Source organism: Hypoxylon trugodes, assembly GCF_022578975.1.
Source record: "Hypoxylon trugodes strain CBS 135444 unplaced genomic scaffold F4822scaffold_8, whole genome shotgun sequence".
Classification (NCBI taxonomy): Eukaryota; Fungi; Ascomycota; class Sordariomycetes; order Xylariales; family Hypoxylaceae; genus Hypoxylon; species Hypoxylon trugodes.
In genome coordinates this window covers 435839-460470 of record NW_026250023.1, presented here as the reverse complement: position 1 = coordinate 460470, position 24632 = coordinate 435839, and the positions used below count along the sequence as shown (strand labels likewise).

Below are 24632 nucleotides of genomic sequence, written 5' to 3'. Positions count from 1 at the left end.
CGTGAGTGAAGTCATTCGACAGGGGTGGTTTAATATGTGGATCCATGGATACTCCGTTAGTACCTAAGTAGCTCCATAATTAGCCTAGTCCCCTTAACCAATTTCTCCAGCTGTCGAACACTTTTCCCAGGTGGCATTTTCTCACACATTCAACTTTCTATACTTGAGATCTTTAAGATATTCTAGATATTCTCCCTCAATTTCATTTCTCTATTAGATCCAATTAGAATGAAGAAGCGATGATATGAATTAGATCAATTTGGGACTCTTTTAATTGGAAATATGGCCTCAAATGGCCTCGCCTCACCCCCTCTACCTGGACGGGATGGAGTAACTCCGGGGCCACTGTCGCCCACAGGTACTTCAACTCCGGGCTCTGTGGGCCGGAGTTCAAATCCCTTATCATCAAAAGTGACGTCTGTACTATCGACCTCATACGCAGACGCGGAATTCCGCGAGAGTCTAGCTCTACTGGATGAGCGCGGTATTAGCAACACTGCTGAGACGCGGAGACAATTGCGACTAGACGTCCAAAAGGAGGTGATTGATAGCAATGGCAAAATTATAACGGAATTCGGCCGAGTGGCTGAACAATTAAGGAGGATTGGGACAACTATTGATAAACTGAATAAGAGCTACCAAGAGATGAGAGGCCACGTCACCACAGCTCATGAGTCGACATCTACCATGCTAGAGGAGGCATCTTCTCTCATGACGCAGAGGCGGAATATCGAAACCAAGCAGCAAGTGTTAAAGGCCTTCCGAGAGCACTTCGTACTTTCGGAGGACGAGGTAGCCTGGTTGACTTTAACAGCTGAGCCCGTCGACGATCGCTTCTTTGCCGTCTTGGCTAAAGCTAAACGTATTAGAAAGGATTGCGAATTCCTTCTTGGTTTTGAGAGTCAGACCTTGGGTCTTGAGATCATGGACCAAACCTCAAAGAATCTGAACCAGGCCTTCCAGAAGCTGTACCGTTGGGTCCAGAAAGAGTTCAAGACACTTAATCTTGAGAACCCTCAGATTAATTCGTCTGTGCGCCGTGCTATTCGTGTGCTTGCCGAGCGTCCATCTCTCTTCCAAAGCTGTCTGGATTTCTTCGCCGAGGCAAGGGAGCAAATCCTATCCGATGCCTTCTACCTAGCACTGACAGGCACATCGGCGTCTGGTACCAAGGACCACTCTGTTAAGCCCATAGAGCTAGTAGCTCACGATCCGTTACGATACGCAGGTGACATGCTAGCTTGGACGCATTCCGCCGCAGTTTCCGAGCGGGAGGCTCTTGAAATCCTTTTTATCTCCGACGGAAATGAAATTGCAAAGGGAATTCAAGAAGGCCGAGAAAATGAACTGTGGAATCTAATGGCCGACGAAGCCGACGGGCCCCCAGAATTCGATGCTGTCAAGGCCCTAAACGAGCTAGTCGACAGAGATGTCTCCGGCGCAGCGCGCATACTACGGCAGCGTGTTGAACAAGTCATCCAGACCAATGAGGAAACAATCCTAGCATACAAACTCGCGAACCTACTCAGCTTCTACCGCGTCACTTTTTCAAAACTTCTCGGCGCCGATTCGGTCCTCTTACAATCAATGGCAAATCTCGAATCCGAAGCCCTGCGCCAATTCCGCTCCTTAATGCGCGACCACATCACAACACTAGAAGGCGAATTCCAGCACACGCCTTCAGACCTCGGACCCCCAGAGTTCCTACAAGAAGCACTCAAACAACTCACCGCTATCATGCGAACATACGAAACATCCCTTGCCGCAGATGACGATAACAGGGAAGCTGAATTCGAGCCCGTGCTTGCCGAATCCTTCGACCCATTCATGTCAGGCTGCGAAAACATGTCCAAGAACGTCTCCCCGCCCTCCGATTCCATATTCCTCCTCAACTGCCTCCTCGCCGCGCAATCTGCCCTCGAGCCTTTTACCGCATTCACATCAACCCGCCTCGCGCGTCTTCGCTCCATCATCGATTCCCATAGCGCCCGTCTTATCGACAGCCAATACGCCTTCTTCCGCACCGGGTCCGCTCTCGAACCCTTGTTCACAGCCCTAGACCCCCTTAGCGACGCACGTGGCGATGACGTCCTACAAGTCGCCGACGGCAAGCTCGATGTGCTACAAGCAGAAGCGTTGGTACACGCAGCGCAGGGTCTAGATGACTTCCTTCCATCCGCTGTCATGGACGCCCTCGAGAACGTTAAGCACCTTCAAGACGCGAAGCTGGCGCGGTACGTAACTGAGGAGGCGGCCGAGCGGTTCTGTGCCGACTTCGAGCATGTTGAGGAGTTACTTGTCGCAGCGGATGAGTTAATCGAGGAGAGGGAGGAGCACCAGACGGGCGTGGGATTAGGAATAGAATTGGGAGTGAATACTGGGGCAGGAGAAGAAGGGGAGAAGCCTAGGCTTCGGGCGTTGTTCCCAAGGACGACTGGTGAGATTAGAGTGTTGTTATCATGATACGATGAAGTGGAAGCCATTTAATCTGCTATCTGTTGCATTGTGCGATGTTATTGTAGCAGTACTACTACCGCCATTGATATCAGTGGAAGGACATTCAAATATATATCACAAATTAGACGACATAAAATTTGTATCCATGGACGTATCAATGTTCATCATAAGCTAGGTACCAATATATATGGCGAAGTAGCTGAGATACAACATAAAAGTCTCAATATATCCCCCCTATACGATGTTTTACAAGCGGCTCTGCCTGCGCTTTGTATACTCCTTCACTTTCCACTCACCTATTTTAATGATAGTCTCCTCATTCATCTTCCACGCTGGGGATAGGACTATCCTTATCTCCCCTAGATTTCTTAACCGGCCACGCCTCCACATTGGCACTAGGCCTTCTGGGACGTTTCCCTGCCGCCTCTTCCTCCACCTCTTGGAGTCTCTTTAGCGCCGTGGCTAGGCGTCTTCGCGCCGTAATCTCTCGATCGCTGCTATTAGGACCAGGTCGATAAAATTGCTTCACAACAGCCACTGTAGCGTGGTAACATTCATATAGCAGTAAACGGCCCGGCACATTCTCGCAATCCTCGACGAGATTATCGCTACCATCTTTGCTAGCCTTCTTGCTTTCGCCGCCAGAAGTGTCGTACTCTTGAGATTCACGGAAGCCACGCAGGAACTCAGGTGAGGGGTCCTGATTGAACGCCTCAGCAAAAAGGGGGTCTCCGAAAATACAGTTACTCCAGTCGCGGAGTCCTGTAACAGTGAGTACTGGTCTCTGAGAATCGGGTGGTCGTCCGCCTTTATCTTCTTGATTCTTCTCGCTTGCTGCCTCCGTCTTAATCGTTTTCGTTTCTTGACTCAGCATGGGCTGGGGCTGAGTCCTATCCTCCTCTTCAGCAGATTCTTTCAATCGTGAAACTAGGACGTTGGAGTCGTCTCCTGCGTCTAGTAGTACTAGTCGTGCGATTTTGATGCCATCTAACAAATAGCCCAATCTGTTGAAATAACCCCTGATCGGTTCATAACTAATCGTTACAGCCATATCTTCCGCATCTCTCAGCACACTCTCCAATAGAGAGTGAAAAGCATGTTTCCATGTACGCGCACCGCGGAAGCTCTGGTTAGCTAGTTGTGTTCCATGTGTATCGGCGGTCGGAAGCTGGGTGTTGATAACCCCAGTGACTGGACCGAAAACCCCATTTGGCGACGTGAAATTAGAAAGACGTCGTATGAGTTGACCTCGCTCCAAGTCTATAACCTTCCTTTCAGGTGTTGTTAAAGGTGTTGGGAGTTTAGATAAGGGAACCCCTCTAGTCGGTTCGAAAATGTTGAAAGGGGAACCTAACTCGGTCGATGAAAGAGAATAGGCGACAAGAATAGGCAGAAATCTGAGGACGTCCTCTTTTAAGTTTATTGTTTCCTTGGAACTAACTTTCAGATTATCTTGTTTTAGTTGGATTTCTGTGGTTGGGTGATAGTCGGCCTTGTCCTGGATAGAACCTCCAGCTTGTATAGGGGCCTGGAGCGCTCCTTCTAGAAGCCACTTTGTAAGAAGAGATTCTGAGACGCTTGCAGCCCTCTCAGATCGGAGTAGCCTCAGAGTGGGTGGTGGCGGGAGGCTAAGGATTAATGTTCGACCATCTGAGATCTTAATGCTGAAGAATCTTAGGAGCCGATACGATGGTAAGGGATTAATGGATTCAACGGTGATATTTGGTAGGGCATTTCGGATAACCGAGTGCATAGATTCGAGTGGGTGAAGTCGATCCATGGAGTTGACGGGTGACAAACGCTCGGTTCGTACGACAGAAGAGATTTGGCGGCATGAAGTTAGCCATCTTGTGGTACACGAGAGGCCGGGTATGTCGAGGTGCTCTCTTTTTGACGGAAGAGCATGTGAAGGAGGAGAAGAAGACTCGAGGATGTGGAGTGAAAAGAAAGGGCTGCCGGGGCCTGCGGCAACGGAACAAGGGTTGGTTGACAGCGCTAAGTCCACCCTTGAAGTCCGGCGCATCACTTGTGCCTGTGGCATCTGCCCTCTGCCCTTTTCCTATAGGTGTAGGGGGTATAATAAAGGTAGATAGTTTCTCAAAATAGAAGGTTGGGGCGGGTGGTTGCTCCTCGGTAGCTGATAGAGGTACTCAATCTAGACGCACGCCGAAATGAGAGAGAACCTTAGGTACATAAAACGAACTCAAAGAGGGACATAAGCTCAACACCGCCGGGTATGTTAGCTTATAAAATAAGATAGCCCATGGATATTGGTCTCTAGAACATCGCGAATATCGCTCCCTAGATTGCACCGGCTAGTAAAGGCAAGAAGACCATGGATTAAAAAAATATATATGAAAAAAGGTATCTATAAAAGGACGAGAAAAGGGCAAGATATAAAAAGACTTTACGAAAAAAGGGAAGAAAAGCCTCAGGCGATGCGCTCGGTCAGCATGACAATCTAGTAGGCTCGCTTGGTCGTCGAGACCCGAGGAGAGAGAGCTCAGCTAAGGGTGGGCGAGAAATAGCGGTATTACACGATATAATACGTCTGAAGAAACGACAGGTAGGCTCTCGTGAGGCTAGTGCGAGATACAGAAGGTCGGTTGTTGGCGAATGAGGCGTTCTTACCTGGCGAAGAGAGAGACATCCGACTCGCGGCTCTAAAGGGGACTAAGGTGGCCATAGACAATACTCGCCTAAAAGAGGCGTAGACAGGTGACAAGATGTGGACCTACGATCTCGAGCGGCTGCAGCGATGTGTGCGCTCATAGGGAATTCCTTTCCAGATGTGAAACGACGAGTATCATGTAAGTGTTCCACCCAGGTCAAGAGGTATCCGAACGCCAAGCCACCAACCGAAAGATTCCAGAATTCTCGAAGCCCGAACGTGTTAGGGACGCTCCCACGGCCGGGAACCCTGGCTAGGGGCGGCAAGTGGGCGGGCTGAGAAAAGTCCCTCCCCATCGTGAAGAAGCCACCTTAGCAGCTAACTAGCTAAGCTAGCTGCTCATGGGCATGGTTTAAGACGACGACAGGCTGCTGTGGGACTCATTTTAACGTAGTCCCACGCGTTATATGACGCCAAAGTCCCGAGGGGAAAGTCAAGAAAGCGAAGCGCAGTGGGACATGGTGGCTCTCTAGAAGCCACAGCGGCCATTGGGTTTTGACAAGCGAAGTTGCATGGACACGATGGTGTCTCATCATCGAAGATTGCGTCCCGATCCAGCGGTGTGCGTAACAGAGTGCCACGAGCATAACAACACTAGGTTAAGTTAGGTACCGGGGCGCGCGCTTGTTGGAAGAAAGAAGGTGTAGAGAATGCGGGTTAGATTGGACTGGTAAGAGCCCGGTATGTGTGGTGATCCAGTGATCCAATGTTCAGTGTCCAGTGCCCGGTGTGTAGTTGTAGGAGTAGTAGTGATTAGCGGGTTAGTGGATAGTAGTGGCAGTGGTGGTGGTAGTGGGAGTAGTAGTAGAAATTAGTACCATAATAAAGCAAGTGATGGATGGATGGACGGACGGACTTAGATGCAATGAGCAACGTGGGACTTTGTCCAAGATTGGCAAGAATGCGAGGATGCAAGAAGGAAAGAAAGAGAAAAAAAGAGTTGGCGTAGTCAGTGTTTAGTGGTTAACCATGGAGTGTCGGCGCAAAAAAAGGTTTAACGGTTTGATTAATCTACTACGTATGCGGTAGGTGTAAATGGGAAGTCCCCAGCGGAAGACGGTATGGTAGCGGGTCTAGAATAGTGATGTGCGAATTGTGGGACTGCATTAGCAAGCGAGACGGGGAATTTCTTATTGGCTGGGAGTAAGCGAAAGGCGCTCAATTTGGAAAAGTCCGGAGTCTGAAATAGGGGACTTCCCTTCTAACCCCTGCTTTACAAAAGAGCTCCAGGGTTTCCCTTTTAAAAAGGAACCCCGTACTCTCTTCTCTCTACTTTCTCTTGTGGACCCTTCGGATCTGATACCTTCTCTACATAGTATCAACTTCGAAATGCTATAATGAACTAATCCCTGACCCTAGCGCCTATTCCATTGTCCATGCTCTCTATTACTGTATACATACGAAAACCGAAATCTATAATTATATCATTTCGAACATCATCATGTTACAAGTTTCCCTCAAAGGGAACTTCGCCGTGGTACAAGGAAAAGTACCTCCTTAATAACACATTTTGAATAGCTTCAGTTTAAGGTGTAGCAGGGACACCCGGGTTGTGTTGCTTCACATTACCGTCCTGTCCAACACCCACTCAACAGAAATAAATACTATCAGTATACAGTATACAGACACCCCACAGGTTACATGTATGTGCGGTATGTGCGCACACTATAAGTCTGTAAGACATCCAAGTATTAAGCGATACGCTCATTTGTCCAACAGAATCTCCTGTCTCGGACCGGTCAACCGTATTGCTTCTTATTTAAATCTTTTATACCCCCCCAGAGTCTCCGCGGCATGAGGTTGTGAAATCTCGGTAGCACAATGCAGCCCGAGCTCCCGATCATTTCTCCTTCGTATATATAAAGATTGCCATTCCGATTTTGACTTGTCAGATACTGTAACGGCCCTACTTCCTGGATGCATAAAATTTGATGATATCTGCCCAGCAACATCTCCCAAGCACACCAATGACAGTCCAAGCGTAGCGATGCTTACCATAGTCAATTCTCGGACCCGTCTTGCTTACGTAGTATTGTCGTCAATTTTATCGCAACAGGGCTTAGCGCGGCGGTGTCCCAGTACAGGATCGTAGGATGGGAGCCGCGTACTGGAACCATCGTGTAAGAGAATCATTTTTCAAAGAAGCGAATTTTGTACCAAAGATTCCTTTCTCCTAGTCAGCTTTAGCCGCCCTCTATTGCACGGGAATATTATATCTGCCCCCTGCCTCCATTTCCGTTTTTAGATTCTGCAGTGAGCTTTAGAAAGCCGACTTGTGTGACAGGAATTCAACTCCGAGTTGCTTAATTATATTTTAACGAGGCCGGATAGGCATGAAGACTCGGCCTTGCTACGATAGCTCTTTAAATCGGTTTCTAGCAACCTAGGAAAATGTCTACGACTATTAAAAGGTAGCAAATACATAGCTCTTAAATAAGGGTCACGTCGCTAAATAAAGTCTTGTAGCGGTTGGCTTTTGCAATACTTGCGAACAATAGCACCGAGCCCTTCCTTAGGGTACCGGAGTTGACTTAAAATGGAGTTAATTCAACTCCTTGAAATGGGGCCGTTGGGAGTTGACCAGGCTTGGCTTGGCAAGGGCTGCGAATGTATCAACAATACAACAGTGGAGTTAAGACTCATATATATTTCAACATGACTGTCTCGTGCTTCTAGCCTGGCTCAAGCAACCCCCAAGGGTGCCACTTAAGACGTAACCTACTGGCCCAAGGTTGCCGTTATGATACCGAGCGGGTTTCGTGACTTCATGAATTTAACGCATAGCATCCATAGAAGTCTCTTCTCCAACGTACCAGGTATACCGAGTCGTAATCTAGCGAATCGGCTGCTCCATACCGTTTAGGCAAACAAAGTACAGGCAACCGAATCTCTCATATATGAGGATGTCGCTGTAATATCGTCGGCGTCTCACTTGGCCACCCGTTAGGCGATCAGCATGGCCCACTGCCGGGCTTCAATAAGAGCAATGCAACCCTCCTCGGGAAGACTTTTTGTATCAGCATACTGGAACCGGATGGTAAATCTCGGCGACCAACCCCCAGCCAATATCCAGGATATTTTGTAATGGTCATATTTGTAAGCACAAATCTAGACGCCGTATCACATATACAATGGTCGATCTATGATCTTGTAGTTGGAGTTGCTTTTCTTCAATGTAACATCTTCTCACCAGTGCGGAATGGTTACCTTGGTCGATTGTATATGCATGAATTTTCAATCTGATGCCTGAAGAATAGGGGCGGTCATTATCATCAAACCAGGTCTTACCCCTAACTACTTAGGTATAGCCTTTTGAATTCATATGCTGTGTCGACTACGTTCATAGAGGAAAGTTCATAAGATAACGAACGCTAATGCTTAGTATACCCTATAGGCTTTGATGGAGGCCAGGTCCCTAAAATGAGCATTTGATTCGCTCATATATGCCTGTTGGGTACTTTCCGAATTCGCAGGAGCCACTATCAACTGCCTTTCGGGATCTATGTACATCTATTCTGTTCCTGGAAACAATGTCAGCGGGGAATGAGGATAGCAAAGTAGGTACAGGGGGATACAATACTATGGAGGGGCAAATTATGTATGAAGATCTATTGTCTCTGGCATGAGGATACTCTGTTTATGCGTTGTTCGGAATCATATGACACTTAAGCTGAGCCATGTAAAGCCATGGCGCTTTGTATAAGTAGCGATCTAACTGTATTAAACCGAAGTTATTACCGAGGAAATATTTTGATATCTTACCGCATCTTCACACCACCACACCGGTCTGCAAAGATATGTGACTAGAACCCACTAGAGTCTGTCTGTAGCGAAAATATCATCACGCAACCAGGGTTACCCTATGTAAACATTATGAAAAATCCCTTTTCTTTTTACGCTTCAGCGGAATACGCGTAAGCCCTGCCCGCACATAAGTGGGTTTTCATTCCAAGATCTTATAGCTAGGTACGGTCCGCACGATTTAAATGTCCACTGCAAACAAGACTTTGGACAAACACATTCCAGATCGAGTTACCCGGGGCGGTGGTAATAGCGCTAATAGAAATCGAAGCTAGACTCGCAGATCGCCCAAATATGTTTTTTAGTATGCGGCTAGACTAGTGTAGGGACCGTCTATCTACTCTTCCAAGGCTCTGGGAGATTTAAGGGGTTCCGGTGTTTTGGTCTCATATAGTCCTTGGAAGCATACAGCCGTTCGGTATTCGGTATCTTGGTAATTAATTCTACTAAGTTATGAGAGTAGTAGTTATTCTAAAGTTTCGAGCCGCCGAGCTGTAAGTGACATGCTCTTGAATCTTACATACACCATAATGTATCCCCTATATTTTATAATCGTCTCTAAACTGTGAGATCTCTTCTCATCTGTTATATTGAAAGGGTGGATAAGAAACCATGCCAACAAGTGGAAAGGAAAAGAAAGAAGCTTTTGACATAGCTTTCATAAACGGCAGTGTATACGTCGATCATCGAGAAGGGGTCCATGGTATAGTATCATACAACATTGAATAGACGATGAGTAGTCGCATAAGGGCATAACTCAGCTTTGAATTAAGTATAATGAATTTATAGATTCTTATTTTAAAAGATAGTAATTGTCGAACTCCGATGCTGCCGTTGGTGACCCACAACGATCCCCGCGATCTTTCGCTTCCAGGGTTATGATTAGAAATATAACGATTAACGGTGATCATAATTGGTCAGCAGCGGCATATGACGTGAATCAAACGCCGCGAACAGAATCGAAATCTGTATCATCAATAATTCTAAGCTCTTTTCGACTTATTCTATTAACAAATCGGTGTTAATTCAAATTACAATACACAATGAACCACCTAAGCCCCTGGGTTAGGCATTTCCATGAATGGGAAGCGATCCGGGATGACCGCCACAAGCACGGGGATCTTGCCGCCCGTAAGACTTCCGAAGTCCCCTTATCCCCAACTCCGGAGCCTGAAGCCAATCCGCAGCATCAATCCCCACTCTTCTGTTTACCCCCGGGGTTGCGGGCTGATATCTGGATGTATGCTCTTGCTGGGAACGATGTAACGATAGTGCGAAAAATTGATAAACTAGGGCACATTGTGCTGCCACGAGACTGCCAACTGTGGGAGGTGGCCCGAAAGAATAGAACGGGGGTATCGTGGGGGCCTGTCGGAATCGAGAGTCGCATCCCGACGAAGTACGTCCTTGCGGAGGTTAATCTGCTGACGGTGGAGAAGTTGTAAAAGGATGTAAGATATATACTCGTCTGTAGCACGACTATAAGTGAGGCTAATCTGGCTTTTAGCTATATTGAAGCATATCCTATGCTATATCGGCAGAATTCTTTCACATTCGAGTCTCTGGAAGCGTTCTACCGCTCCCTTGTTCACTCGCCTAGAGCAAGCTTACACGCCATCTCATCTATCAAGATCCCGTGGGCCGGCTTCGGGTACTGGAGGAAATACGAGGATGAGTTGATTGACCCACCGCTCGAGTACGAGGAGAGTTGGAAAGATATTTGCGACCTCCTTACTTCCATGGAGGGCTTACGAAGGCTATATTTCTCCACATACTTGCATAACGACAGGCCCCTTGTTCACAACTGCTTCGATATGATATATAGCGTCGTACTACCGTTGACTCGACTGCCGGTGGCGGTCGAATTTGGATTTCGCTTGCGGGACGAACTTCGCAAGCAGCCTCTTGGGGTTGTGTTGTTGAAGACTGGGCATGGGAAGTCTAGGGTTGATATCGACCTGATGCATGATCCGCATAACTCTGTGGATGTGGGCAGCGTAGAAAATACGACTAAGGTCTTTCTTTCTTCTCCCCGCTTTATCTCTTTTTCCCGTGCGCCTTACTCCGAGCATCGGCCATTTTAGGGTTTCATTAAATGTCTATATCGAAGTTGTTATAACATTTCCAAATGAACACGAAGCTTACACGAGGTACCTACCTACTAGGTAGGTAGATGTGCATGTAACCACTTAAGCGACTCCTAGCATCTATCGTCATAAGAGCTGGAGCTCTTCAATATAACCAGCCTAATCGGTGGTGCAAGTCAAGGCTGTACTCGATCTCTAGCCTGTGCACCTTATCCGCGAGCCATGCGTCGTCATCAGCATGCGGATCTTTATTGAGAATATCCACGAGTTGTAGAGCGATTCTACGCCGATCATTCTCGTGATAGTTGTTGCTATTAGACCCCATAAGACGGAGAACATCTCTAAACTCCTTTTCGGCTTCGTCGTGCTTATTTCGGTTCGATAGGTTGGTGGCCCTGTAGCTTTTTACTCGTAACACGTCGGCATGGCTAGTACCGAGGGTCGCTTCAAGAACCTCAAGGCACTTATCATAGACTTGGCTGGCAATGTCGTGGCGACCCTGCATATCGTAGACCTGGCCCAGCCGTGCCCAGCACTTCTGTGTGGTAGGATGCTCGCGACCTGGGCGTTCCATGTGATTGCATAGAGCATGAGTGAAGAACTTATCTGCATCATCGTACTTCCCCTGCTTCAACAGAACAGTTGCTAGAATCTCGAGTGCCACCGCCTTTTTCACGTAATTCGTTTCAGGCATATTCTCGTAGGATAACAAAACACGCCTTATATGGGCCTCCGCCTCATCGTAGAACCCGACTTCGATTAGGTCGAGAGAGAGTTCCTTCACGGCTTCGAGTGTATTTTGATCCTTGTACCCGAAGCGGTGCTCCTGTGCAGCAGCGATCTGCCTAGATAAAGCTAGTTCTCCTTCAGAGTCGGACTTCTTGTGGGCTTCTTTCTTAAGAAATCTCAAGGCTTCGACACCTACATCGTCGCCTTGTGGTTGCTCTTCCAATGTTGGCGCTTCTGAATTCGGAGTTGCAATACCCTGTGGCTGTATAAGTTCTTCGCACAATTCTTTTGCGCGCACATCGTCCCCAGATATACGACGGGTCAATGCTAGCCGCATCTTCGTTTTTCGGAGCGCCGAAATTGTCCCTTTGTTTTGGCTGACCTGAAGATTGTAGTAGTCGCTCGCGTCGCTATTTCGGCCATTCTTCTCGCATGTTTGACCCATCAAATCGAGATCAATATCCCATTCGTATGACGATGGAAGATAAGTAGTGATTAGAGGGTAACATTGAGACATGACGGTTGCGATATCGCACTCAGCGAATGAGGTTCTGAAAGCCTCGTTTCCATCTCTAACTTCTCGCAATGAATTTGCCACGGATAATGAGGACTCGCAAGCAACTTGGCTGGCGAATCGAAGTTGTTCGTCCGAGAGTGTACTTCGGCCAAAATCACGAACTGTGTTTTGTGTTATCAAGTACCTCTCGTCCTCAGTAAGAGCCGCTAGTGAATTTTGTGCAAGCTCTCTAATGGCGATCATTGAGTCACCCGCTAGAGACAGTCAGTTATGCTATATTATCGGAATGCTAATTACTTACGACAGTTCTTCCGGAATGAATTTGATAAGAAAACCGAAACGCAGACAGATTGCAGCGAGAGAACGCAACATACTTGAAATATACTGGTTGAAAGGGGGGATAAGTTTCTAAGAATATTTAGTAATGCATTTTCCATTTTGACGGGGTGTATACTTCAACGAAGCAAGAGTCTTTGCTTCCCCCTGCCTAATGCTTATCGAGGATTGACGGCGTCGCATATATTCTTTCAAGGTTGATTTCGTTGAAGATATGAAAGAAGCAGCATTTTTAAGTGCTAGGGGTATATATCCTAAGGACTTCGATAAATCGGCCAGTTCACGCTCTGTATTCATTAGTAGTGGGGCAAATTAGTGAAAAAGGAGAGGGTAGATACATACCATCAGCCTTTGAAAGGCCCGTTGATGACTTTAGAAGTGATAGAGACTCGTCAGGGCTGAGTGGATTCACTCTACGGTTTGTGACTATATCCCATTCTATAGGTGTCCGCGAAGTGATAATGCAATGACCATGAACACATGTCGTATTAGGAATGTATCTGGCGATGTCGGGGTCACCCTCGATGTTTAGGTCATCCAGTATCACAAGCCATCTGGAATTCTCGGGGCTCTGGAACCACTCCATTACTGAGCTGATGCTTGAACGTTGTTTGCCCTCATCGAAATCCGCATCCGACGGCGAGTCGGTTAATGTTGAAGACGCCATCGTGGGATTAGACTCGTGGGATTGTCGGTGAAGAATACTTTCAATATTCACAATGCTCCGCTCAATAGATCGCTGACTCGTAGCAGGAATCCAAAAAATAGAAGTAAAAAAGTCTTGATTTGCATAGGCAAATTCTAGAGCGACCGCTGTCTTCCCTATCCCTTCACCTCCATGGAGATTGACGGTGGCGCAAGGGCTAGTACACACCTGTGGGCATTTCTGAACGAGTGCATCGTGAAGAAATCCGAGTTCCTTCACTCTACCGACGAATTTCAGGTTCCTAGGTGGAAGTAAAACACCAGTACAAAAGTCATTCGATCTAGAAGTCTCAGGCGTACCTTGTCCCGCGAGATAAAAAATCAGTATATAACGTAAAAAGGTTTATGTGGAATAATGATGGTACACTTCATACTTCGTACGTCTCCCATTAACTTCTTAGAAGCTTCTTCTTGATCTAATACAACCCGTTATTTCTTCTAGATCGATATGCAGCGGGTTTGGGTTAGTTACCTTTTCTTTTCCCATACCGATCCCAATTGCTCTGTGCTTTAATAGTCGCCTCTCGACACAAGCGAAAAATCTCGCTGGAGACCTTCCGATAATCCGGATGGCTGCTGTTAGGGAATTTGCACATATTCCGATGGTCCGCACTAATAACATCTACTTTATCCCCATATGGATGCCTTATGGGTACGATCTGGACCTATTTAGCCATTTTAAGTCCATCATAGAGTGAGCCTACTTACTACATCACCTAGAGAGGATGGAAGTCCTTCATAGTAAGACACTATTGAGATATTATCGCTCAAGGCCTTGAATGGTTCCAGCCGGGCTTGCAAGGTGAAACTCTGCGCGTCCAAGTGTCTTATCAGACTGGTATTTTCCATTTTATTTAGTTGGATGATAGCTGCCAACATGCTTGGCCACATGGATCGATCTAGGCATGATATGGTCTCCGTGTGGGGGGTACCTAGGAAGATAATCCCAGTCGCGGAAACCGAAAGAGCTGACAACTCGGATTGTTTAGCCTGGCTTGAAAATATGAGAGCACTTTTGATGACAACGCCCCCGAGGCTATGGCCCACGAATATCAGCGGCCGGTCGATGTGACCTTTACGAACCACTGCTAGACTGGAAAGTAGCTGCTGAGAATGACGATACAAGGTCCTCTGAGTTAAGTATTCTGGTGTCGGCGCAAAGGATTTATATCCGTATGAAAGTATGCGGACATTTATACGGCCTTCTTGAGCATCTTGAGGTAAAAAGTCTTTCGGCCAGATATTACTCTCTTCGGAATCCTGATCAGCCCATTTCCAGGTTTGTATACGATCCCCACCGAGGCCATGGACGAAGCAGATGCTATTTTCTTCAATCAGTAACGCTACATTTTAAGGGTGGAACCTGGTCATTTAGAACCCACTCAACATCCGGGTTATCTGGTGTGAATAGCTCGATGATGCCGGTACCGTCGTCCGATCGTCGGGATCGATGCCGTCCTCGCCGGAATACGTACGAGGCATAGGTTGAAAGGGCTGTGAAGCCTGAGTAAATACTTATAGCCTCTGCCATTCGTGCTCGACTTGTTTTATACCCGGAAGCGCATACGCATAGTTTGTATTAACGATGTAGTTCGTACGCCAGCGATCGTATTAAAATATTAAAGGGTGGTGGCTAGTAGAAACATCGCCATCTTTACCAATCCCTGACTAAATTCATTAAAAACGGTATGGGTGATTAGAGCCGAATGTATTATCTGACTCGCGATGGTGCATCACGTTGTCTTGAAGTTTAAGATGGATGACATGGAGTCTTTCAGAGTTGTAATGGTCAGGTAGGTTAGTTAGGTGTCGGGCGCGGAGGGTGGAATGTCGTGTGAGTGTAGTACATAACGTCAGTGGCAGTGCTGGGTGGCTAAACTGGGTGTTATAGCGTGTGGTAAGCCCGGAAGAACACTGCTAGAAATGCCTAGCTGAAAATGGTGGCCACACAATGAGCAGAAATCTTGAGGGAACCCGTGATCGAAATAGAATATTGAAAATCCGATCTATTTTTGGATAATTTTGCACATTCACTTCCATCTACTCTCGCTACATCAGGTGAGGTATATTAGGGTTGGGTGCTTACACTATACAGTACATTGGGTGGTAATTGATGAATGGTGTGCGAGTGCCTTTACTAAACAACTGAACTACCCAGGTAGTGTATAGGGGAATCTCTATTTAATACACAAAATATTGTAACACCACCTAGTACCTAAGCTAACAACTAATATAAACCCTATGCATACAGTTCAATTTCACCATCATCATCATCAGACTCGCTGTCACTACTGTCGTCAATAGCTTTCACAGCTTTATCGCTGGTGCTAACTATTGCGCCTAGAATGACTTCTTGGTTGCCCGAAACCCTTCTTCCAGGAAGAGCGACAGTCATGGTACTTGGCTGGATACTCTCATTTTCATTTGTGATGATGATATCATGCAGAGAGGGCTTCTTGGGTTTGAATAGAGCCATGTACCAGGGTCGTGACTCTCGGATTCTCGTTATCTGTAGGTACGAGCATGCCATTACTACCTCACCTTCATATGTGCCCTCTGTCTCCGATATCTTATTCTTCGATGTAGACAATTTAGTCTTGATGTCGGCTGTCTTGTGGGGGGCTCCGAAAGCCTCACTAGGGACCTCTACTTGAGCACTGGTCTCGCTCGACTGGTTATGTTGGTCATTGAGACTCATATTCCCGACACAGATGATGCTATTGATAATTCCGAGTTTCCCATTTGGAAATTTGGTAAAGTATTCGAAGATATCTCTTGAATATTCGGGATGTTTTAGCAACTCTTTGATTCGACGGGGTGCCTCGTCGATAGTAAAGCGTCGGAATACTGGGATCGACGCTGTACGCTCATTTGATGTCTCAGTGGAGCGCAGGAATGAAATGGCCTTGTTAATGGCTACTTTCGTTTCGCTTGAGTGGGCGCTAGCGAGAAGCGTGCTTGCTTGTTTTGCTGTTACTTCTTGTGGATAGAGGTATTTGTCTAACTGGCGCAAATCGGGTCCCTTGGGGGGTAGCTCTGGATAAATATGTCCTTCCGTAGGCCGTTTTAACGGATTATTATCGTCGTTTGGACTTTCGGAATCGAACGGTACTGCTCGGCCTAGGAGTTTGTAGACTTTGTCTTGTGTAGCGAACTCAGAGAGGAGGAAATATGGCTTTGGTGGCGCCATGCTTGAGTACCTAGGTAGATTCTACCCCACGGTAAGAATGATAAATTTCTCTCGAACGCGAAATCAATAGCTTCGAGTATTGGAAGCCATATAACTCGAATGAGAATGCCTTTAAAATTCAATACTAGGTTCATCTATATATTCTTACCTTGATCTATAGGAGCCTTCAATTACATATTTTTCCACATTGCGCCTCAATTCGCCCCCCTCGACTCTACAGCCTCGATACCGAAAAAGTCATGCGGACTTGGCCCCCAAGGACAATTCCGTGTGGGACCAATCAACTAAGAAAAAGCAGCCCACCATTTCAGATCAACATCACGATGGGATCGGCTAGGATATTATGTCTTAGCTAAATGAGACACGAAAGATGGTGAAATCGCTCTAGAGATGACTGCTATATAGGCACAGGCTACTTGGGTAATGATTTAATGGAAATAGAATTAAGTATTAAGTTACCTACTCAACACAATTTACATTAAGATTAAAGTAGCCCACGCGGGCCGAACCTTATACATCTACCATGATAGGTCTGTAGATACCCCACTTTCACCCGAAACCTTATGCACGTATTGTATAACTCCGGTTTTCACCTCCATACGGAGTATAATCTTGATGTATGGATACACACAATTCGTCATAAATAATCCCCACCTATCAGTCCAAGCGAAGAAGCAATGAATTCTGTTCGGTTCGGTGTCGTTTAGATAAGATCGCAGACTCTATCCCGTGCTAAGTTCTCGAGTGATACATTGTCCTATGCACAGGTTTGGTGGCGGCAAGGAGGTATGAAATTCTGCAGGGCTCCGATCCATGATGCGTGCTAGCTAGGGACAGCCACCTCCCAAATGATATTAGTCACTCCAATATGTACGCATTATCAAATACCGAAGTGGTATTGGCGGAATGATGAACAATTCAGCCCCGATTCGAAGACTAGAGCCTTCTCCGAAAAGCAAATGAGCCTCAAAGCTTGGTGTCTCCAATAGCTTTTAGCTCTGTTTCCTAATCCTTTTCTGCCCTCTTTTTGAGCCGAAGGTCGAATGGTTAAATCCAAGTTTATACTTTTATTGTTGGTGCTACGTCCGAGATGAACCAACCAGAATCGCATATACCGACGGTAACTACGGCACTCATTGGTTCGCAGAGAGCGCTCGCGACTGATAATACGGCTACCAATAGCCCCACGATCTACGGCGTAATCAACGGATCCTCGAGATCTAACCCGAACCCGAGCGTGATTACCATTTCAAAGCCAACGTCACACGTAGACAAAATCGCAATTGACTGTCTACAATATATCGGAAACCGGAGCGGTCGAAGAAAATGGCAAGTCGCTGTTGTTATTAATGGCGAACCAGAACGTAAAGTCGACTTAGAGGATCCTTTTCTGAAAGAAGACTATAATTACAAGCCCGACAGTGGGCTTGACGAGCAAGTAAGCACCGCTTTACCAATCCTATGAATGATGTGAAGATGACTTCGGCATCGAAGACCTTATAATCTCTCCGCCTCTTAAATAGACTTGGACAAAGTCGATTTAATTAACATTTCCTCGCAGCGTAGGCGAAAATACTTCAACAGACTATTTCACCAATTAGGTCTCAGCTGCTGCCGAAAGACGTATTGTCGGATCTCCATCCACGAAGATGTTACCAGATTCGCTGAACCTGATAGTTTTATCAGCCTTCATTCGCTTTTTTGGGAAGTTCTCGAGCACTCAGATTTTTGGCCATGCATTGAGCTTACCGGGAAGCGCGTTAAGAGAGTCCGGCTTAGTCGAACATTAAACGTCGGCTCCAGCGCACGGTTAACAAGCTGTCAAACATCAAACCTACCAGCGCCCCAAGCCGAATATCGTATACTTCTTGTTATAGCTCGGTCGTTTAGGAAAGGCTCGGACCAGAGATATGTCGACTACCGGCCTAGTCTCATACAGTAGGTATCCTCAACAGCAAACCTCACTTATTATAACATAAGTAGAGTAATAACAGTTAATTATTAGAGGGCCGTTGCTCAACATCGCGCGAAAGACTAAGGAAAGAGGAATAACGCCTAAGTTGCATATCGATGTTGTACGCCCTGGGACCATTGACGAGCTCGACGAATACCTCAAACCCGGCCGTACAACGTATGATATAGTACATTTCGATTTACATGGGAAGATCGGGCCTCCGAAGCCTTCTGAATCAGGGGTTCTATCTCCACCTCCTGGTAGCCAGCTACCCCAAGAGCTCCAGGCCTACCTTCGCTTTGCGAAGCCCTACGACTCAAAACTACACGGATTCAAACCAAAAGATAACGAGATCCAAATGCTCCTAACCGACGATACATCCTTACACGATGTACCCGTGAAGCAGATCGCCGAAAAGTTACAGAGGAGTCGCATTACAAAGGTAGCTCTAAGCGCATGCCTATCTTCCTATGCGCAGAGCCGAATATTCGAAAACATGTGTTATACTTTCCTTAGTCATGACGTCTCCGAGGTACTGGCTATGAGCTTCCAGATTTTGGAGAGCACCGCCGAGGCCTATTATAGCGCATTTTACGAATCTCTCATCCTGAATGGTGAAGCATTCCATGTCGCCGCAGCAAGGGGTCGTGAAGCACTTCGTGCAGATCAACTCCAATACAACCACTCTTTGCTACCAACAAATTACCACCTCTATCCTAGGAGCTTTAGTAACGAATTGTGGCGAAGTCCTAACGTGGAACCAAAGAGTCCGCCGCCATTTGCTTGGTACTTAGTTCGCTACGCTGTTATATTCTTCCTGCTCCTCGCACTTTGCCTCTCATACCTTTGGCTCCCTCCACCATTCTTTTACGTACTACTTCCGATTACTTTCGTCATCACGATAACAACATGGCTACTAGCAGGGCACCAACTCAAGCGACTTACCCCCAACACAGAACACCAGCAACAACAAAACGAAAAGCCCAAACGTCGCGCAACCTTCGAAGTAGACATTGAGCACCTAGTGATCGAAGATCAACTCAAATCCGAAGCGAACCGAGGTGCATTATACATATGGAGCACAGCATACTCCAAGGAACTCAGCGATTGCATGGACGATCTAGCACAGATGTGGGTGTTAACCGGCTTCGTCGACGAAGCTGACATCATCCCGGCGCGTGTCTTCTCTTGGACGCTCACAAGCCTACCCCCATGGCGTTGGCTACGCACACGGCGGTACCGCAGTAATCGCATCGGCACAATCGGTCGACGACGTCTCCTCATAATCAAAGAATTCGATCGATTCTACCCTCGTCACGCACGGGATGAATTCGACGAAAGCAGTGACAGTTACAGCAGCAACAATAATTACAGCGAGGGAGCACACCTTCACGCCGCGTTGCGACGTATGTGCGGCTTCATCGAGGGGTATGGATGTAATGAAACCTATTACTTATTAATTACAGGAGCGTATGATGAGAATTGGTGGAGGGATTTTAATAGGTTCAACGACGAGCGGATTATGAATACTCTGGATAGAGCTGTGCCGCATAATCATAATATCACGCCCGTGAGGAGACATACGCCTAAGTGGAGCGTGCCCGGGGTTCAGAGGAGGTGGTCGGCGTTTTTGAAGGGGGTGATTTAGCATTTACATTTACGCATTGGAGCATCTGATATTCTGCATTTTGGGGTAGGGCGTTATGGTTGGGAGCATCTAGCATCTTGCATATATACCATGAAAAGGCATTGGGGCTCGAGAGCGTTCGACTCAGTGTGGGGATGAGAGTTCTGAAACCCCTCTTAGCGGCGGTCTTGCGGGTATTCATATGATACCAACTTGTATATGAACTGACTTACATACATCGTATATAAGACAACATTATCATATTGAACCAGTTCACATCCCTGGGAAGTAGAAACACATAGATATGATTACGTATCATTGGGTTCTAATAGATCCTACTCCCGATCCTAGGGTAAAAATAAGACGACCATTCCCAATACAACTCTAAGCAGGCTATTCGCCCAGACCGCCATCGTCAAAGTAGGCCACCAACCACATCAACCGCACTCAAAGTCGATATCAATTTCCAATTAGTCGCTAGAGCCGCAACAAAATTCCAAGGGGTCTCTCGTCGAAGCAAACACGAAATCGTTTCACCAGAAGCAAGGGAATCCTATATATTCTATCCCACTTAAGTAGGGTAAGTTATCACCACATTAAGACCCTGTCTCACCATCGTGAATCCTGAGTCATTCCTTTTTACAAATTCGCACCAAATCCAGACTCAAAACCATATCACCATTCTACCTAGATAGACACAATTTTCTAATTGACACCCTCCCAATAAATTTTCATGTCATCATCATCTGATATATAATATTCCCAAATGATCTCATCAACTTTTCGTCAATCCAGCCCTCCTACCTCCCCATAATTGGCCAACAAACTCCATCATCCCGCTGTGCCACCCACGCGCGAAAACCATAACCCCCCAAACCGACCCAAACCGAGCCCCTGAGAGGATACAACAAGGTTAAGAAACGGCACCGACACTTTGGGACGCGCGTACCAAAACTGCATGTGCTACATATAAGACACTTTTTCCCTTTCAAATCACCAAACGGAAATTTATTTTTTGCAATTGAACAGACGCAGTGTATTTTTCATTTCATATACAGATCAGGAGACTCTAACCTCGTTTAGAACGAATTTCTACATTTCGCATTTCGCAGTTGAACCTACGCCTTGCCGCCTCATAACACCCCCATATGGAAGAATAAACCAATGCTGCCCTCATCCATTAACTAGCCCGACCACCCTCCCGATATCAACGAGGCTAGTTTTCGTATGCAATTACCCAGGAACGCCATGCAGAAAAATGTCATGGAATATCAGGTTTAGAAAAACATGCTGAGTCTTTTTCGTATCCCCTCTTCTCCCTTTTTATCATTACTTCTTAATCAGGCTGTTGTTGGTGTTACCGCCCAAGGCCACCCTTGGCTCGGAAACCGTCGCACATCAGATCCCATGGCTTCTTCAAGTTATTCGGCGCACAGACAGCTTCGTTCGCAAATGCCCGATATCGGTCTAGGAGATCACTTTTGGTGATTTCTTGCTGTGTAAAGAAGCTAAAATGTCCGACGACAGATCGCGTGTCAATTAGGAACGGTCGCCCAATCCGTCTCGGAATATCCGCAGTGATATCCTGTTCGTCATCTTCTGCGATAGGTAACTGATCTCGGATATCGGAACCCCAGACGGCGCAAAAGTTCAGGTTGTACCGATTATAGCCCGTGTCGTACGTCTGCTCACCACCGGGTCCTTTTCTATTGCCGAGAACAACCGCAGAAGAGTTCGGAGCCAAGGCATTTTCTGGATATCGAATATTTCGACCAAAGAAATATCGCTGCATTTTATTCTGCTCCAGGTTGTATAAAAGCGAATATTGTTGCTGAGCGCCGATTGCCCACGACTTCCAAGCTGCACCGAACGCGATCGGATCGGAGCCGCGATTTTGGTCGTACTTGCCCATCGGAGTTTTAAGCAGATCGTAATGGTCGTCGGAGATAAGAAGCCACGGGTGACCACGATATGGCGCTTGAATATCCATAAGATCATAATCATCTACCATTTCCTCCTCGGGATACTTCGGCTTCTCCGATACTCGCCACGTCTCAGTAGCAAGGAACGAAGGCTTGCTACTCGGATCCGGGAGGAAAGGGTGGATTGCGCCGTAGTGGTATTGTTCCATACCGGTTACCGGGCTGTTAACCAAATTGGACGAGATTGCAAACGGATGAGGTAGGGCGATTCGAGTATGTACGAGCTGGGGAATGGCGTCGGGGTGGATATATACCTAGGTAAGCAATCAGGTTAGTCTACGTTCTCCCTTACTTCGCGGGGTAACAATTCTAGCTCCACGTGGAAACACAACGGATTGTAGCGGGTTACTCACAATATCATCGTCGATTTTGACATAGATGGTCTTGTCTTCGACGGCATAATTCCACATGCAGTTGTATTTCTTCCCTTCGCAATCTCCCTTACCGACAATTTTGTAATCGGTGGTCTTGTTGACGAGATCTTCCACCCAGGCCATGTCATCCTTATCTTTGGTGTGAGCCATAAACCATACCTCGTCGAAGTAGCCGCCATTGGCTGCAAGGTTCTGTTGGAGGTAGCAGTCCAATATGTCGACATATCTCTTGCGACCATAGAAGACCATGCCAATGACCTTGATACCCGCCGGTTTTTTCCAACCGCCCTTCGGAGCGATACTGTCAAGCTTGACCTTATTGACACGGTGCGCCGGGTCGAGTTTGTACTCTGCATTCTTATCTACGGGCCATGTAGTACAGAATTTGGAGTTAGTTTTCGGCTTGGAGTCTTCTTTATCCTCGCTTTTACTATCATCCTCATCCTCTTTTCCCTCTCCCTCCTCTTGTTCCTTCTCATCACCATCCGTCTCTTCTTCCTCGGGTTCTTCGGTCTCTTCCGGTTCCTTGGATTCCTCGGTCGGCGCGGATGAATCAGCTGATGTTACGGTAGGACTTTCTACAGCAGTTGACGTCGCGTGTATTATTTCTGTTGCGGTGGGAGAAGAAACATCGACGTCTGTTTGGTGTTGCGTAGGTTTTGCGGGAGAGTAAGGGTTGAAGATGACCAAGGTAATAAGTAGGGAGATGGCGATTGCGGAGACGAGGTACTTGGGGGTGAATTTACGAGCAGGCGACCAATTGGTTATCCAGGTAGGTATCGGCATTGATTGTAGGCGACGCCATAATGTATGTTGATCTGATCTATGTGGCGATGTGGACCAATTGGGCGGTATCTCGGGTTCGTCGTAATCGAATTCCTCGCTGGAAGATGAGTTGTTTTCCTTGGAGAGTAATTGAGCTGAGGACTCGACGTCCTCTTCTCTTTGTTTCTTCATCTTGAATGCGATTGATGTAGAATACGACCCGAGTTCAGCGATGCGCTCGTGTATTGCGCCAAGGGAAAGTAACAGATAAGCACTTGGAATCCTATCCTGCTTTTGAAAAGGCTATTGTTTTCCTAATACTGTGCAACGCGTCGTATCCTAAAAGCTAGTCGCCTCGATTCGACGGTATTGTGAGTGATGCGCTAATGTTGACCGACCAGTAATATTAAGTCTTATGAAGTCTCACACCCAAAAGCGTGAAGAATGTCAAAGTGACAAGGGCGAAAGAGACGAGGGTATTATTGGCAAAGATACCATATTATGAAGATGTCCTTTACCAAATAGGCCAAGTAATAAGAAAAAAAGAAAAATAAATGAAAAGGGAACGGAAGATAGGAAGACAAGCTTTGGAGGCTGAATAAAGGAGAGGGGCGAAGAAAAGATGAACATGGGAGAGATGCATCAAATTCAGGCAATCCAGCTCATTATTACTTCCGTTATTAGAAACGGGTACATCCACCTAAGGTAGGACTTTCTCTCTCTCTTACTACCGACCTACAACACACTAATTTTTTTTTGTTGGTAGCCTAGAACGAGCGAGTGATTATGGATTTGGTTATTCATCTGCAAGACTGCAAGACCTGCAAGACCCATCGTGGGTAAAAAAAGGCCAAGACAAATTACAAAGAACTACGCTACGCTAGTGCTGATAGAGTCGATGGGGCCATCCATCCATCCAAAGAGAAGGGCCCCTAGCTGCCCTGGAGAGGCTTAGATTTTAAGGTTAGGGGAGCCACGGATTGTCCCATTCCCATTTGCTGTATATATCTAGGTACTATATTGTACCTCGCTATCTCTAGTGGCGTTCTTGCTTTGCTTTTTCTACCGAGTATATACATTACATCCTAGTTATACATTGTATACCTGCATAATCGGGCAAGTACGTGGGAAAGTATACCTTGAATGTTGAATTCCTATTGGACATATGTCGATCTTTAATGTACATCCTTGGCATGGATGTGCGGATGTACCAAATTGCATGTGTCAGATGCTTAGCTGTACTTATTGTCATTGAAAAACTCCGTATTAATTGTACCTTACTCCCCGCAGTTGATATCATTTTTGGGAATTGCCGCCTACATCGAAGTTGATGTAGATACAATGTACTGTAAATCACCTATCAAATGACCAAGTTGAGTTTTTTCTTGTTTCTTCCATCCAACTTCGTATTACAGCACGCAAGAAAACAAACTTGCT

General features: G+C 46.5%; 8 protein-coding genes across 8 annotated transcripts; 3 read left to right on the top strand and 5 right to left on the bottom strand.

Moving 5' to 3' along the window:
• Positions 1–174: 174 nt before the first annotated feature.
• Positions 175–2618, top strand: F4822DRAFT_339153 (oligomeric Golgi complex subunit 6). Its single transcript, XM_051455779.1, has one exon. The coding sequence runs from the start codon at positions 283–285 to the stop codon at positions 2461–2463; it is 2181 nt and encodes a 726-aa protein (XP_051311039.1). The 5' UTR covers positions 175–282; the 3' UTR covers positions 2464–2618.
• A 155-nt stretch (positions 2619–2773) lies between these two features.
• On the bottom strand, positions 2774–4237 carry F4822DRAFT_432111 (uncharacterized protein; the record flags this gene model as incomplete). The annotated part of the gene is made up of 1 exon (XM_051461588.1): positions 2774–4237. The coding sequence occupies one exon, from the start codon at positions 4235–4237 to the stop codon at positions 2774–2776; it is 1464 nt and encodes a 487-aa protein (XP_051311038.1).
• Positions 4238–6827: 2590 nt separating this feature from the next.
• F4822DRAFT_339142 (uncharacterized protein) lies at positions 6828–7246 on the bottom strand. The gene has a single exon (XM_051455778.1). It carries the CDS (start codon positions 7124–7126, stop codon positions 6884–6886), a length of 243 nt encoding a protein of 80 aa, XP_051311037.1. The 5' UTR covers positions 7127–7246; the 3' UTR covers positions 6828–6883.
• Positions 7247–9972: 2726 nt separating this feature from the next.
• Positions 9973–11013, top strand: F4822DRAFT_432110 (uncharacterized protein; the record flags this gene model as incomplete). The annotated part of the gene is made up of 2 exons (XM_051461587.1): positions 9973–10370; positions 10437–11013. 2 exons carry the CDS (start codon positions 9973–9975, stop codon positions 11011–11013), a joined length of 975 nt encoding a protein of 324 aa, XP_051311036.1.
• Positions 11014–11161: 148 nt separating this feature from the next.
• F4822DRAFT_432109 (uncharacterized protein) lies at positions 11162–14834 on the bottom strand (the record flags this gene model as incomplete). The annotated part of the gene is made up of 8 exons (XM_051461586.1): positions 11162–12516; positions 12564–12670; positions 12717–12885; positions 12941–13603; positions 13678–13719; positions 13776–13962; positions 14012–14624; positions 14686–14834. The coding sequence occupies 8 exons, from the start codon at positions 14832–14834 to the stop codon at positions 11162–11164; spliced, it is 3285 nt and encodes a 1094-aa protein (XP_051311035.1).
• A 438-nt stretch (positions 14835–15272) lies between these two features.
• Positions 15273–16963, bottom strand: F4822DRAFT_412552 (uncharacterized protein). The gene has a single exon (XM_051458963.1). It carries the CDS (start codon positions 16491–16493, stop codon positions 15543–15545), a length of 951 nt encoding a protein of 316 aa, XP_051311034.1. The 5' UTR covers positions 16494–16963; the 3' UTR covers positions 15273–15542.
• A 1133-nt stretch (positions 16964–18096) lies between these two features.
• F4822DRAFT_339028 (uncharacterized protein) lies at positions 18097–20400 on the top strand. Its single transcript, XM_051455777.1, has 2 exons — positions 18097–18435; positions 18499–20400. The coding sequence occupies exons 1-2, from the start codon at positions 18404–18406 to the stop codon at positions 20093–20095; spliced, it is 1629 nt and encodes a 542-aa protein (XP_051311033.1). The 5' UTR covers positions 18097–18403; the 3' UTR covers positions 20096–20400.
• Positions 20401–21431: 1031 nt separating this feature from the next.
• Positions 21432–22679, bottom strand: F4822DRAFT_438138 (uncharacterized protein; the record flags this gene model as incomplete). The annotated part of the gene is made up of 2 exons (XM_051462483.1): positions 21432–22310; positions 22410–22679. 2 exons carry the CDS (start codon positions 22677–22679, stop codon positions 21432–21434), a joined length of 1149 nt encoding a protein of 382 aa, XP_051311032.1.
• Positions 22680–24632: the final 1953 nt, after the last annotated feature.

Excerpts from the sequence above, each read along its gene's own strand:
- F4822DRAFT_339153 (XM_051455779.1), top strand. The coding sequence starts at position 283 with ATGGCCTCAAATGGCCTCGCCTCACCCCCTCTACCTGGACGGGATGGA.
- F4822DRAFT_339142 (XM_051455778.1), bottom strand. The coding sequence starts at position 7,126 with ATGGTAAGCATCGCTACGCTTGGACTGTCATTGGTGTGCTTGGGAGAT.
- F4822DRAFT_412552 (XM_051458963.1), bottom strand. The coding sequence starts at position 16,493 with ATGGCGCCACCAAAGCCATATTTCCTCCTCTCTGAGTTCGCTACACAA.
- F4822DRAFT_339028 (XM_051455777.1), top strand. The coding sequence starts at position 18,404 with ATGTCGACTACCGGCCTAGTCTCATACAGTAG. Across the intron at positions 18,436-18,498 it reads GGCCTAGTCTCATACAGTAG|AGGGCCGTTGCTCAACATCG; the intron begins GTATCCTCAACA and ends GTTAATTATTAG.